The sequence below is a fragment of the Dipodomys merriami genome, unplaced genomic scaffold (assembly GCF_024711535.1).
Source record: "Dipodomys merriami isolate MVZ:Mamm:240054 unplaced genomic scaffold, mDipMer1.0.p SCAF_33, whole genome shotgun sequence".
Taxonomy (NCBI): domain Eukaryota; kingdom Metazoa; phylum Chordata; class Mammalia; order Rodentia; family Heteromyidae; genus Dipodomys; species Dipodomys merriami.
Window position 1 is genome coordinate 9,148,158 of NW_027204826.1, and position 16,250 is coordinate 9,164,407.

Here is a 16,250-nt window from a genome sequence, read left to right on the forward strand (position 1 = left end):
CTATCTATCTATCTATCTATCTATCTATCTATCTATCTATCTATCTATCTATCTATCTATCTATGCTGGCTTGAACTCAGGGCCTGAATGCTGTCCTTGAGCTATTTTTGTTCAAGGGTAGTGCCTTAGCCCTTAAGCCTACTCTAGCTTTATAGTGGTTAGTTGAAACCAGCAAAACCAAAGGATCATCAGCCCCAAATTCAACATGACTTATTTTCTCAGAGTTGAAGTGAACAGTCTAAGATGAAGGTGTCTGCAAGGTCTTTGTGCAACCCCTCACCATAGTTTGGATGTGGTGGTCTTCTTGATGTCTTTGAATTATCTCTTCTCAGAGCATCATTATTTCCCTGGGAATCTCCAGAAGTTGAGATGTCAATTATAAATCTGGGAGTGGAGCACAGTTCAGCTCAGAAGAAAGCACGACATATTTCAGGTGAGTTATTCGAACTCTCAGTCAATCCTTCTGCCATGAAAGGAAAATCACTACCATCCAAGGTCTACCCAAGGTCTGCAATGCACTGCTGGGAAATGTATTGGGTTGGGTGCATGAAATGCATTTTTTCCCTGATGATATTTTCAACTTAAGATGGACTTGTGATCCTGGAACCCTATCCATCATCCACAGGGGAGTAGCTGCACCTGCTCCCCTCTCCCCAACCTAGACTGCTAATTTGAAGTGAAGTTGATTAAAATAAGAAGCTATAACCCAGGGCAGGGGAGTCTGGAAAGTCCAGGAGCACAGAAGTCCATCCACTCTTCCCCCAAGAATACTGACAGATGCAGAAAAGCCACCGGGGCTTTGTTTGTTTTTCTTGTTCTGGTCCTGGGTCTTGAACTCAGGGCCTAGGCAGTTTCTAAGCTTGTTGTACTCAAGGCTAATGTTCTACTACTTGAGTCACAACTCCACTTCTAGATTTTTGGGGGTGTTTCATTGGAGATAAGAATCTCACAAACTTTCCGGTCTGGGCTGATCGTCAGATCTCAAACCATGATCATAAGATCTCAACCTCCTGAGTAGCTGGGATTACAGACATGAGCCCCCAGCGCCTGGCATCACCAGGGCTTTTGGTTTGGACAGAAAGCAAATAGGATGAAGCTCCCCATCTCTGAAGCATAGTCGGAATGCATGTGAGTGCTCCACCTTCCCATCCCACCAACTACCAGCCAGCTGCATGGCTGTCTTGTCTTCTCCGTGCTGATTAGAAGTGAGTTTAAGGACACTGCTTGGAAAATACTGCTAGGATAAAGGTGACCATGAGAGAGATGAATAACCAGCTCTCTCAGATGAAAGACACCAGAATTCTTTGCCGAGGTAGAGAAATAGCTGGCAATGAAGCTCTCCTCCCAGAGTAATACCTAAAATGTTGTGGAACAGATTCCAGAACATCAGAAGACTTAAATAGGAATGTTCATGCCCTCCAACCTTGAAGCTGACCTTCCTCTCAGAAACCTAGCCAATCAGCAAAATGCAGAGGAACTCTTCAGTCTTCCATGCAAGAATCATTAGAGAATCTGGGAAGAGTACTGCAGAGCCTCTCTCTCAGACGAAATAGAAGGTCCGCATCCAGCTCTCAAATTAACCAATAGCAAGGTGAAAATAAATGGGAAGACAGCCAGGCTTACATATTATAGGTGATCCGAAGAGAAGGATGGATCAAGGCAGGGGAAGATGGATGATTCTATCTGCAAAGAAATATAAATGAGTAAACAAAAGGAAAGACTCCCACACTGTGCATAAGAACTTTAGTGAGAAACCGATTGCAATAAACAAAAAGTTGAAAGGTAGAAGGAAATAAAAAGTGAACTACTGAGCTTTGGAAACAAATGAAAGACTCAAAATGCCACCATTTGAGAATATATATGTGTGTATGTAAATATGTATCTGTATCCAAATATGTGTATGTATATAAATGCATGTATGTGTATAAATATATATATGTACATGTGTGTATATCTGTGTACACACACTCAGCCTAGAACCACAGGGGAAGTAAAGAGGCCATACTCAGGGAACAAGTGAGCAACATAGTGGAAAAGTTTCAGATCTGCACAAAGAACAGAGAAGCAAGACACAGCAGAGCATACAGCAGTTCAAAAGAGAACAAAGACGGAAAACTCTCTATGTGTATAAAAGTTTTATACTTCAGGTATCAGGGCAGGAAATGAATTTCCAGAAAGTAAATGTTATAACTTGTGGAGTGATTTACAAAAATTAACCAAGGTAATCACAGTGATCAAAATCAGAGGAGAAAGATTGTGTATCCAGTGAGTTAATCTGCATCCTTGTCGACATCTTTCGATTTTCTCTCCATGGGCATCATCAAATACAGTTCTAAACAAGTAAACATTAAAGCATATCATGTAAATATATATATATATATGGAAATTGCAGAAGGACTAAAGACATAAAGATAGCTAAATAATATGTGGGGGTTGTGACGAGAACTGAAAACATAATAGATGCTGTCATGTTGGTATAGTCAAGTTCATGTTTTGTAAAGTTATATAACCACTTATAACATGAAAGTAGTACATTTTTCCAACTTAATGAAAGCAAGATAGAGACACCAAAGGAGCAGGAAAGGGGAAAGGAAACTCCCTAACAGGATGCAAAAGATGTGTTATAGAATTTAAAATATTAAAATGAAGGAAGTTGGCTATAATAAAAATTTCCATGCATCTCCTAGATAAATCTGAAGGTAAATGGCTCAGCCAGGTACAGATGGATCATGCTTGTAGTCCTAGCTACCCAGAAAGCTGAGATCTGAGGATGACTGTTTGAAGCTAGCTCAGTCAGAAAAGTTTGTAAGTCTCTTATCTCCAATTAAGCACCAGAATAGCTGGGAGTGAAGCTGTGATTCAAATAGTAGAGTGGCAAACTTGAGCAAAATATCCAAGTATGAGTGTGAGGCCCTAAGTTCAAATTTCAGTACCCTGACACACAAAAGTGGCTCAAATTATGTGTGAAATAATGTATTATTATATATTCACATAATCAGAGGCATACATACATACATACATATATAATCACCTAGAATTACCACTTGTATTGTGCGTGTGTGTGAATGTGTGTTTTGTGCCAGTACTGGGGCTTGAACTGAGCCTGGATGTGCTGTCCCTGAGCATTTTTGCTCAAGTCTAGCATTCTGCCACTTGAGCCACAGCTCCACTTCTGGCTTTGGGTGGGGGAGGGGGGCTAATTGGAGATTAGAGCCTCACAGACTTTTCTATCTGGACTGAATGCAAACCAGGATCCTCAGGTTCCAGCCTCCAGAGTGACTATAGTAATTATAGCCAATAGTGCTCGGTTCAGCACTCGGTGTGGCAGGGTGCAGTGTTGAAGGACTGAGCCTTTCACCTGTGTGTGCCCTAAGTGTGCAGCTAGTGTCCAGAGCTCAGTAGATTGCGAGACCCTCAGTGGATGTTGGAGAATTGACTACTGTGGGAAAACCTTGACAGAAGCAGCACTGTTGGTTTATATTTTGGAAGTTTCTATTTGTTTGGTGCTGGCCCCAGAATTCGAACTCAGTGCCTTGAGCTTTTTATTCCACCTTTTTTTTTTCACTCATGACCAGCACTCTATCAGTTGAGATAGGGTCCAGTCCAACCTTGTTGTCCTGGTTCACTGGACATAAGAGTCTCATAGACTTTTCTTTTCAGGCTGGAAACTACAATCCTCAGTTATCAGCCTCCTGAGTACTAGGATTACAGGTGTGAGTCACCAATACCCAATTACACAGCTTGGGTTTTTTTTTGTTTGTTTTTCTCCACAGAGCAGGAAAGGACATTCTAGGCATCTACTAGAGAAGGAAAACTATGGACTTTGTTGTAATGGCAATCTAATATGAATTCAAGGTAAATATTTAAAATAGAAGAAAAAGAATTGGACATTGTTGCTTAGGTACCAGTAGCTCACACCCATAGTCTTAGCTGTGTAGCTACTTGGTGACCTGGTAGAAAGACTATTCTAAAGCCAAGTTGAATCATCTCTTAGTATTTTTAGCAGATTGGTTCCAGGACCTCCCGTAAGTACCAAAATACAAGCAAGCTCAATTCTTTCCTATGAAATAAGATAGCATTTGCATGTGTTCTGCATATATCCTGCCATTTACATCAAATACTCGCTAAATTATTTATAATATCTAGTATCATGTAAACAATATGCGCCTACTCAATTGTTTTATTTAGGAAATAATAGCAAGGGAAAACAAAGGTGTGTATATGTTCAGCACAGATATAACTTTCTTTTTCAGGTATTTTTCATTCACAGTTGACTGAATTCATTGGTGAACACAGAAACAAGCTGACAAATGATTCATCTTTATTAAGAATATTGATAGCAAAAATCATAATACCAAGTAAGGATCACTTCAGGAATATAATGATTTAGTCTTCACAGTCCTATTAACATGATAAAACACTCCACTAGAACAAAGGAAAAAGGTCCTGACCATCTCCATGGATACCAAAAAGGCTTTGACAAAAAGATAATATCCGTATTTCTTCTCAGAAATATTTTGAGAAAACACATGGATTTGTGTGTGTGTTTGAGAGAGAGAGAAAGAGAGGGTGTGTGTGTGTGTGTGTGTGTGTGTGTGTGTGTGTGTGTGTGTGTGTGTGTGTGTGCTGGGGCTTGAACTCTAGACCTGGCATTCTCTTCCAGCTATTTCCAGACATGGCTGGTACCCTACCACTTAAATCACACCTCCACTTCTGGCTTTTTGCTTGTTAAGTGGAAGTAAGTCTTCTAGCCTTTCTTTCCTAGGCTGGTTTTCAACTGTGATCCCCAGATCACAGCCTCCTGAGTAGTTAGGATTACAGTGGGAGCCACAATGCCAGGTGATACTGTTTTATTACGACAAGAAAAATGCATGTCTTCATACAAATAAAGCTGTGCAAGACATGAAAGCATCCCATCGATGTTAAGAACAAAACAAGTATGCCTTGTGGATCTATGACTTAACACTGTGCTCAAATGCAATTGGATTGAGAAAGGAGAGGGACAATGGAAAGAAGGGGAGAAAATCCTAGAAAATTTGTGAGAAATCACAATCATAGTGGTGATAAGAACACAAAAGCCCTATTTCCTATTTAGCAAACAAAACTAGAGTAAGTCACTCCAGTGAAAATGATAGCCAAACATCCAGGAATTAAAGACAAGAAATTCATCGGTCCTGTCTGAACAAAACTATAACATTCCGAATGACAAAAATAGACTTGAACACATGCCTAGACTACAGTGCTCCTGAATAGAAAGACTTGATCTATAAATTCATTGTGACTCCAATTCCGAAAAAATAAATGCATATGACAGAGAAAGAGGGAAAAGCCAATATTGAGTGGAAAATATTACTATAAATATGAATAAAGCTTGAAAAATTAATGACATTCAGAGAGAGAGAAATTAATAGACCAGAATGAAATCCTAACATGTTAAGAAATTTAGTTTACAAATAAAGTAACATTTTAACAAGCGGGGAAAATTATTATCAAGTTATAGAAATGCATTGTTAATAAATACTTTGTTGGTATGGCTGATAACGATTTGGAGAAAAAATGATCTTTACTTCCATTTCCTGCATGAAAATTAAACTCAGGGAAGTCAGAAGACATGACAACAAATAAATGAAACCAGAAAGTTTTAGAAGAAAACATGAGTACGTTTATTTGTAATTTCAGAATAGGGAAGGCTTTTGTAAAAACTGGAAATTAATCTTAAGATCTACAAAGGAAAAATACAGATTGACAACGTAGAAAATTTAAACTTGGTATGTGTCAATAAACAACATCAAAAGTCAAGTGATAAATTAAAAAAATAACTTCAAGACATAAAACAGAAAGTCCCTGATGTGCATAAACAAATGTAAGAAAAAGCCAAATTACCCAACTAAAAATCATGTAAAAGATATACATTTTACAAACGTTGAGACTACCAAAAACAGTTTAAAAAGATATTCAACCACACTCTTAGTAAAAATGAACTAAAACAGAATATAACAGTACAATATCATTTTTTTTTACCAGACTGGAAACAAATTTAATTTGGAAATACCCAACACTAGAATTGTATTCTAGGGATTTGTTTCTGGAGGAGAATCTGTCCATAGTTGTCAAAAATTCAAATGCACATAGACTGAATTCCAACAATTCCATTTTTAAAATTATTTCATTTTATCTTTAAATAGTTGTACAAAGGATTTGCCATTCAACCAAGCAGTTTATGAATTCAGTGCATCTTGAATTCTACAATTCCAATTCTACTTACCAATCAATCTAGTTGCTTCTGGAAATTTCAATTAAAAAAAAAGAAAAGAAAATACTGTGTGTGTGTGTGTGTGTGTGTGTGTGTGTGTGTGTGTGTGTGTGTGATTTGTCCCTACCACATAGAATGGAGAAAGTCTTAGGATGGCCCTGCTATAAATCAAGACCATACCCTCAAATTTCCTGATTTCTCAATCTTCTTGTTCTAAACACAGTCTCTTCTCTTCATGTGTACCAAGATATTCACTAAAAACATGACAGGATAGCCACAGAAGGATGCTAACTCTGGATCTGTGTATAAAAATCAACAGCAGAAGGAACTATATGTTCACCAGTAAAAGATCATCAAATAAATAACAGTCCGCAGAAACAATGGAAGTGAAGCAGTTAGGAAGACGGATGAGGCAGGCCAGTACTCATTCAGGAAATGAGGGATGGAAAGATACTAAGACAAAGCACTGAGTAGAAGTGCTTCATATAGCAATCGCATTAGGTAGCATTCCTCCACCCTGCCTTGTCTCCCTCTCTAGACTCCTCTGTCCCGTTCTTCCAAAAAGAGTTCCTCTGAGGAGAGAAGAGGAAGGAGAAAGCAAAGAGGGACTTTTTAATTATGTCCATTTTTCTAACTATGTGTACAGTGAATCCTTATTACTATTTTCATAAATGAAAGAATACTTGTACAGGTGGCCAAGTTATGAACTACTTTTCTTTGTTGTTGTTGTTTTTTAATTTCACCTGTATTTTCCATATAAAATATAAATCCTTGAAAAGTTCTCTTTTGTAAAGCAAAAAATGTAGTAAGGATCAACTCTGGGGCTAACCAGTAGAAAGAAAGCATTCTATTTCTATAGCAAAATACTTCTGTTTGTTTCTAAACACGTTGAGGGGAATACAATAAAGACAGAAAGAAAACTAGAAAAATACCGTGTGTCACCTGTCCATACCAAGTAGAAGGTGTGAATTTGGGGCTGACCCTGATCTAAACCAGCGTTGTGCTAGTTTCCAGATTCACCACTTTCTTATAAACACAGTCTCAAGTCACACCACACACACACACACACACACACACACACACACACACACACACACACACAATGTTGCACACACACAAACACATACAGGAACTTTTATCTTCCTCCAGTGCACATGAGTTCATACGCATGATCCAGAAATGAGTGAGAAGGCTGGGCTGGAAAAGTACATGAAATTTCTTTTACTCTGAAAAATCTAATCTTCCGTAACTCAGGGACTAGAAACCGATTACAGATCTCCCCCCCACACACACCTTTTATGCAGTTTCCAGCTCATAAGAATTTACTGGATTAACACAATAGAACAGCAGAGGTTTTTCTCTTATGAATTACCCTTGGATTTCATTTAAAACTAAGAACGAAAAGAGGCAAAGCGACGACTTTCAGCTAGACTGTTTAAAGGATTTCTGATTAACCACTGGGGTTTAAACATTTTAAAGCTGGCCAGGTGTTAATTTCTAGCTACTCAGGAGGCTGAGATCTGAGGATCCAAGGTAGGAGCCAGCCTGGACAGGGAAGTCTAGGAAGGGAAGTCTAGTACAGGGAAGTCTAGGAGATAGCCAAGTCCCAGCCCCTTCCCCATTTCCTGCTAATCAAGAAGCCAAAAGGATCCAAGCTTTTGACCCCCCTTGGGCCTGACATATGTGGAACAGACCAAGGCACATGTCCACTCTGCAGATTGTATTTGTATGGTTAGATACGCTTCTAAGACTAATCAGCTCCAACACACATATACACGAAATGCATTATTTTTTTTAAACACACTGGAATGGTTTGAGTTAGCTTTAGTTGTTTCTGCGGGCTGGTGACATTTTTCTCTTACTTGTACTTTGTGTTTTGCAGGATGGAATTTCTCAGTTCCATCTCAGACAGAACAGGAAACACAGGAGTCTTCTGAAACTTCTGGAGACTCAGTTAACTGGGCCTGGTCCCAGATTAGAACTGACACAAAACTGTGTAGATTAGCAGAAATTGGGCTGATAAAAGCATCTTTTATAGACCATGCTTTCCTCTTTCTCTCTCTCCTAAATGACATAAAACTGAGTGTGTGTGTGTGTGTGTGTGTGTATGAGAGAGAGAGACAGAGAGACAGAGAGAGACAGAGACAGAGAGAGAGTGAGTGAGAGACAGACAGACAGAGAGGGAAGGAGGGAGGAATGGAGGGATGGAGAGAGAGAAAAAAGTTGGAATTGTAGAAAAACTCACAAGTTTTTAGTTTAAGGTGTTTTTGGTTTTATGTGTTTGGTTTTTTTGTTTTTTGTTTTTTGGTTTGTTTTCCTTTCACGAGTCAATTATTGGAACGGACTTAATGAGTGTGTTTATTAGGCTTGGTTTCAATCTAGGTTTGCACACGGGCAACAACAATATTGAATTTTTCATGTGGGCCAAATAGCAGATGACATGCAGACATGCAGAGCCAACTGGACAGGCCTCCCCGGACCCCGCAGCTGCCCAACCCGCTCCGCACAGCTCCGCAGAGAGTGCACAAATCAGCCAAACGACCTCTCAGCGGCCAACCATATGCATAAGGATGGGATTGAAGCCAGGCACTGGTAGCTCACACCTATAATCCTGGCTATTCAGGAGGCTGAGATCTGCCTGGGCAGAAAGAGTTGATGAGACTCTTATCTCGGTGGAACCACCCAAAAGCCAGAAGTTAGAGCTGTGACTCACCTGGTAGCGTGCTAGCCTTGAGCATAAAAGCTAAGGAAGAGTGTCCAGGCCTTGAGTTCCAGACCTCAGCACCCGCACCCCAAAAATCAATCAATCAATCAACCAAAAGAAGAGGATTGAACAGAACTTCTGGCTGCGCAGTTGCTGTGACTAAACCCAGCCAGGGGGACCCACCGCCCTCAGAATGGACACCCCAGAACCAGCCTTAGCACCCCACCCCACCTCCACCACCAGATTCTCCACCTGCCCAGCCGGCCTCTGCATTTCCCACGTCTACAGGACCAAGCCAACCCTAGGCAAAATCTTTGGACACAGCCTCCACGAAGTTGGGGGCGGACATGAGGATGCCAATGGTGCAGATGATGGTGAACACGGAGAAGGCCATGAGGCACAGGCGATCGACCACGCAGGCGGCGAACTTCCACTCGCTGCACACCGCCTCGCTCTCATCCTGGCAGCGGAAGCGGTTGGCGATGTAGCGGACCTCCTCCAGGATCTTGGCCAGGTCGGCGTCGCCCTCGGGGGGCTGCCCACCGTGCAGGAGGTGATGCTCCTCGTGCGAAGGGGAGCAGGCGATGCGACCGCACACCACCCCGGAGTCAGGGGTCGGGGCGCAATGCACGCCCTCCAGGCCTCGGAAGCCGATGTACAGCAGGTTGCCGTTGCTGGCCGGGGGCCCCGTGCCCGCGCTCAGCTCCACGCTGGCCAGGCTGCAGCGCCTTGGCTTGTGCTGGCAGGCTGGCCGCACCTTGTCCTCCCCCGGCCTCTTCATTCTCAGGAACCACGCGCACCAGTTCAGGAGGATGATTCTGGTCTGCAGAAATGACAGGGGCTGTTCAGAAGTGGATACTGGCTGATCCTGACAGTCATGGTGACCCCCCCCCACCTCCCCATTGGAAGGTCGGCTTCACTCGTTAGGACTGAGGCTGGAGGAAGAGAGATCAGACTTCTCCCACTCATTATAAAAGTTAAGACAAATTGGACGTTGAGAATAAAAATCTAGGCAGTTTTTTTCCCCACTTTGGGGCTTGAACTCAGGGCCTAGATGTTGCCCTGATCTCTTTTGCCCAAGGCTAGTGCTCAACCACTCTGAGCCACAGTACCACCTCCCGTTTTCTGGTGGTTCATTGGAGATAAGAGTCTCAAGGTCTTTCCTGCCTGGACTGGCTTTAAAGCACAATCCCCCCATCTCAGCCTGAGTAGATAGATTGACAGGTGTGAGCCATCCGTGCCCTGCCAGCCTGCTGCTGAATTATTACTTCTAGGCAATTGACAATAAACTCTCTAAGAAAGACAGCCTTGTGAGCCAGCTACTTGGTGGCTCACACCGGGAATCCTAACTACTTCCGAGGAGGCTGAGATCTGAGGATCGCAGTTCAAAAAGTCAGCCTGAGGCAAGAAAGTCTGGGAGATTACTTCTAATTAACCAGAAAAAGAAAAAGAGATGCCAGGAGTGGCAGAGTATCGTTCAAGTCATAGAGCTTTGAACCTTCAATGAAAAAGCTAAAGGAGAACTCAAAGCCCTGAGTTCAAGACCCAGTACTAGAATTCCCTCCAAAAACAGAAGCTGGGATTACAAAAAAAAGAAAGAATTCCATTGTGTATAATGGAATTCTATGCCTCCATCAGAAAGAATGACATTGCCCCATTTGTTAGGAAATGGAAAGGCTTGGAAAAAATTAAGTGAAGTAAGCCAAGCCCAAAGAAACATAGGTCCCATGGTTTCCCTTATTTGCAATATCTAGTATAGGTCTGAGTCAAGCGGAAAAGGCCAGATAATGTGATGTCAGGAAAATGAACCCTTAGATATGTATTTAAATGTTTTTTTTTCTTTCATGCATTTGTTTCTAACGCATTTATAAGATTATTTCTTTGTTGCTTTGTATGTCCCTCCCCCACAGTATAACCCCTGCTTTCACTGTATTTGATGTCGGTATAATTTGTGGAGGGGAAGGGGAAAAACAAGTTGTTTAAATAGGGATACAGGTGGACCCATTGCAACAATGAGAAGTACAAGTTGTCATGTCGAAAACGAACTTTACAACTTTGGTGTGTGGGGGGGGAGGAGGATTGGGGGGGTGGGGGGAGGCTGGGAAGGGATGTGAAGGGTAAACAAAGGAGGAGGCTACAATGCTTGATAAGAAATATACTCATTATCTTGCCCATGTAATTGTAACCCCTCTGTACAGTATGTTCACAATAAAAAATAAAAAAAAAAAGAATTAAAAAACTTAAAAAAAAAAAAAAGAAAGATTCTCATGACTTTAGCCCAACCCTCCTCTCTCAGCCTGGGCTAGATCTCCAGCGAGACTCTCCTGGAGTGTGCATGAGTCTGGCCCCAGGGGCATTTGTTCAGGTTAGAGCTGAGCAAGGCTTGGGCACTTCCACCGTAGGGGTCTGTGCCCCGAGGCAAGTACTCGGCTGGAAGAATCTGCGTGGCCAAGTCTATTTTGAATTCTAGGGCCTGAATCATTAGCTTTCAAGGCCAAAGCATCTCCAAAGATGAAATTATCCTCCTGGCACTTCTCAAACGGTGCCTCTAACCTCTTCTGTTAGGTTATCGTTGTGTTTCTGACTGTTCAAATGTCAGATAATGCCACTGCACCCAGCAGTATCTTCTTCATAGCATCAGATCATAATAAGAGTCCCTCTGAGGCTGTTTCTCTCTCTCTCTCTCTCTCTCTCTCTCTCTCTCTCTCTCTCTCTCTCTCTTACACACACACACACACACACACACACACACACACACAGAATGGAAAGAACAATGTGGCATACTATATAAAAAGAGAGAGTGATGTATATCCGTTACACTATTGCAGACCACTGGTTTTAACAAGCTGTTGTGTGAAGAAGTTTATAATTAGCATATGCTTTTAATTAAGATTCCCCCCTCCCACCTCCCCCTTTTTTTTTTCCTGGAACAGTAAATGCCACTAGGTCATCAAAACGATTTTGTGTCTCTGTGTTTCCAGACCTTTCTCTCCACATCCGTCAAAATACTTAAAAGAATGAGTGTTTTATGCTTTTGTGCTACTGTAAACCAATCCTGGGAAGAAAAAGAGGGAATTTAAGCAAATGGTAATAGAAAGAATCAAAGCCAGATTTCCTTATGTAAAAATGTTAATTTTGGTTTTTTGGCTTTTGAAGCAGGGGAGTGGCTTTCCTGCCTCAGAGAGATAGGTGGAGAGACAAAATTTCATATAAATACACGGGGTGCCAGGTGGGCTGGTATCTTGCTTATGAGTATTAGGGCTTACGAGGATGCAAGTAGATATACACAAAGGTACTGAATTTACGTATGTCTAGTCATCTACCTCCACACAGTTGAACAACTGGGGGTTGGAAAAAGAAATTTCTGCCAGGTACTGATGGCTCAAGCCTGCAATCCTAGCTACTCAAAAGACTGAGATCTGAGGATCATGGTTTGAAGCCAGCCCAGGCAGAAAAGGCTATGAGGATTCTTATCTCTCATAAATCACCAAAACAGGGCTGGAAGTGTGGTTCTATGAAGAGAGTGCCAGTCTTGAGTGAAAGAGGCAAGTGAGAATCAGTGGTTGGGGTTAGGAAGTGTCGAGCTCAAGCCCCGATGCCAGCACAAACAAATAAGCAAACAAACCCCTGCATCCCTACTGAATATGTACAGACTTTTCCTTGTCTTATTTCTTAAAACAATGCAACATAGCAACGATTTACACAACATTTACATTGTGTTAGGTATATGTCACGCAGAGATGTTTTAAAGTTCATGGAAAGAGGGGCGTAGGCTTTATACTGCACTATTTTATATAAGTGTCTCCGATATCTGCAGATTTCAGTATCTTCAGCGTACCCTGGAACCCATCCCCTATAGACAGAAGGACCACTGTATTTATGCATAGCTCGCTCTGTTTCATATTCTTTTGGTTCCTTGTTGAGTGCTGAAACTCTAACCATGTTCCTGCTGGTCTCTCACCTTCTGATTCCTACTGCCTCTCAGAATTCCACGGTGTATAAAAATACTTTAGAAAAACCCCATATTAGCCGAATGTACAGGGCACCAGTATAGGAGTCCTCCCTGGAATGCCAGATTAAAACATGCCACAGTAGCCAAGTACCAAGGACTTATGCTTACAATCTCAGCTACTCAGGCAGAGATCTGAGGCTCAAAGTTCAAACCCAAGCCAGATACTGAGTGACCCATACTTGTAATCCTAGCTACTCAGGAGGCTGAGATCTGCAGTGCTCAAAACAACCCCAGGCAGAAAAGTCCATGAGACTTTTTTTTTAAGTTGGCCATGGGGCTCGAACATAGGGCCTGGGCTCTGTCCTTGGCCTGTTTTGGTCAAGGCTAGGGCTCTACCACTTTAAGCCATGGCTCTACTTCCAGTTTTCTCAGGGACTTTCCTGCCCGGGCTGGCTTTGAACTAGGATCCTCAGTTCTCAGCCTCCTCAGTAGCTAGGATTACAGGGGTGAGCCACCAGAGCCCAGGTTCCATGAGACTCTTATCTCCAGTTAACCAACAAAAAGCTGGAAGTAGAGTTATGACTCAAGTGGTAAAGCACCAGCCTTGTGCAAAAAATTAAAGCTAAGGGACAGCACCCGGTCCGGACCCTGAGTTCAAGCTTTAGTACCAGTATGCACACACCAAAAACAAAACAAAACACACAAAAATTATGGGATAGACACCAAGGAGCATGTAAATGTTGACTGAATCTGCTGCAGAGACAAGCAGAGGAAAAGTGAGATGGAATGATGTCAGTTGAGGGATGGTTTTTAAAAAACCTTATGAGAATCTCTCTTTGGGAAGGTTCTGAGGCTACAGGAGGGGGAGGAACATACCCACTTGGGCATCTTGCCGCCATCAGGGTCATGATGGTGGTATTGGAGCACAATTACTGTCACCACGACCGACAGGCCTACGATGATCATGGTGCTGGCAAAGTACTGGGCTGTGGAGAAAACAGACTCAAGGTGAATCCTAGGGCCCTCCCAATGCCCACATCACAGGACACAGAGGTGAAGCGAACCCCTTCCTCTTATAGTCAAAGCCTACAGAGCAGTCATGCTAGAAAGTAAGCTATCAGGGAAAGAACAGCCCAGAAACGTGACATGAAATCCTACCGCCACATAGGAGCTGCAACTCCCACAGGAGATGTGACACCCAATGGAACAATCTTGTCTCCTCCATCCTCACAATTGGCTTGCTTTCTAACCAGGAATGTAAGCCCGGACTAGTAGTCTCAGCCCAGCTGAGCATTCTTTTGCATGAGCCCATCCAGAAAGGTGCATAGAAACAGCTAGGATTGTCTCTTGTGCCTGTCATCCATCCTTGGGTAGAAATTGTGCCTTATACCTCTCATGGTAAAATCCTTTGTGTTCTGTATGTATTCACCCACTCACTTATATTTATTATTTCGTTGGTAGTGGGGCTTGAACTCAGGGCCTGTGCTCTTGTCCATGAGCGCTTTTGCTCAAGGGTAGTGCTCTACCACTTTGAGCCACAGCATTGCTTCTGGTTTTCTGGTGGTTCATTGGAGGTAAGACTCTGATGGACATTCCTGCCTGGGCTGGCTTCAAACTACGATCCTCAGATCTCAGCCTCTTGACGAGCTAGGATTACAGGCGTGAGCCATTGTCACCTGGCCCCAATCTCTTATTTTATACAGAAACATCAGTGTATCTCAGGAGGGAATGATTAGGAATTATAGTGTGTACTTCTTGATTTTAATGAAAGGTTAGTGGGAAAGCGATGTCTCGTTAACATAATGAGTGTCGGATCGTAAAATCTTTGGCTTATCAAATAAACATGAATGGGATAAAAAGTTCTTGCTATGTTGCCTTGTCTGTGCTCCTGAGCCCAAGTGAACCTCCTGACTTTGCCCCCCAAATACTGGGACTATAGGTACAGGACTCCACTTGTGGCCATTCATCCAACTGAAACATAAAGCACAAAGTTGGCCATGTCCTTTGTCTTACTTGGGCCTAAATAAGCAAATGTCATGGGTCACTCTGAATAGTTCTAGGAGAAAATAGAGGGGGCAGTAAAGATCCAGAGTCATGGACAGTTCATCTACCGAGAAATCCACAGCTCTCTCTAACCCTTCTCTTTAAAAAAAGGAGTCAAACTCATGTCTGGGTACAGTGGCTCACATCTGTAATCCAAACTACTTGGGAATGGACATGAAGAGGATCACAGTTCAAGACCAGAAAGACCCCGTATTAATCAATCAGATCTGAGGATACATGCTTGTGATCTCAGGTACATAAGAGGTTATGGGTAGAAGAAAGATCAAAGGCTCAGGCAAAGCCAGGGTGGCAAAAATGTAAGACCTTACCAGAAAATAACTACACCAAAAAATGGATATGACTCAAATGATAATCTACCTGGCATACACAAGGCCATGAATTCAAATCCCAGTCCTATAAAAAAAATAATGACTGGTTCCATCTCTTGCCTTACCTATCAAGGGCACTGAATCAGAAGTTGCAGGCATGATCTCGGCCACCAGCAGCATGAAGACAGTAAGCGACAGCAAGACTGTAATCCCTGAAACAGAAATGGAAGGCAGTTCCTTAGGTAAAACAGCGAGGTAATATCGGTAAATTCTACCTGACCTCACTCCTGACCTAGGTTTCAGAGAACATAGGGAGGTACTGGGCTGAGGGACGGATATGTGCGTTTTGTTCACATGGGGGCATGCATATTTCTGTGGTCCTTGTCACCTTCTAGAGCTCCCAAGAATCCCCAGTGGAGACATGTCTAAGAACCACAGGACCTGGAAAGGATTAACACCGCCCAATTACTGCTCCAGCTCTTTATTGGATGCTTTTGCTGAGGGAGATTCTCATAGTAAGATTGGGAAAGTGTGCAATCAGAAGAACAAGTTTTAGCTAGGTGTCAGGGGCTCACATCTGGGTAGCTATTCAGCAGGCTGAGCTCTGAGGATCGAGGAGCAAAGCCAGCCTAGGCAGGAAAAAATAAAGGCAAGTGGAGTTGTGGCTGAAATGGTAGAGCAGGAGCCTTGAGTCACACACACACACACACACACACACACACACACACACACACACACACACACACACACACACACACACACACACACGAAACCGGGTTTCCCAATGTGACTTTGGTCCTTCCTAGCTGTGTGACTTTGGATAAATCATTGAGCATTCTGAGCTTTGTACTCAGAAAATCAGAGACTTGCAAATGATTTCCACTGCATCGTAAAGGATGTATGTTTTTCAGGACCACCAGAAATAAAGAAACATATTGCATTCAAAATCTTTAGCTTTGTGGATGAGAA

The 16,250-nt window shown here is 42.5% G+C and overlaps 1 protein-coding gene across 1 annotated transcript in view; it reads right to left on the minus strand.

The window, feature by feature from the left end:
• Positions 1 to 5,847: 5,847 nt before the first annotated feature.
• Positions 5,848 to 16,250, minus strand: part of LOC138842005 (neuronal acetylcholine receptor subunit alpha-7) — an 89,846-nt gene continuing 79,443 nt past the window's right edge. Inside the window, exons 8-10 of the mRNA XM_070043095.1 lie at positions 15,407 to 15,493; positions 13,786 to 13,895; positions 5,848 to 9,780 (exon numbers count right to left, since the gene is read on the minus strand). Coding sequence (XP_069899196.1) covers positions 9,259 to 9,780; positions 13,786 to 13,895; positions 15,407 to 15,493 — 719 coding nt within the window. The 3' untranslated portion in view covers positions 5,848 to 9,258. The remainder of the gene's footprint in view (positions 9,781 to 13,785; positions 13,896 to 15,406; positions 15,494 to 16,250) is intronic.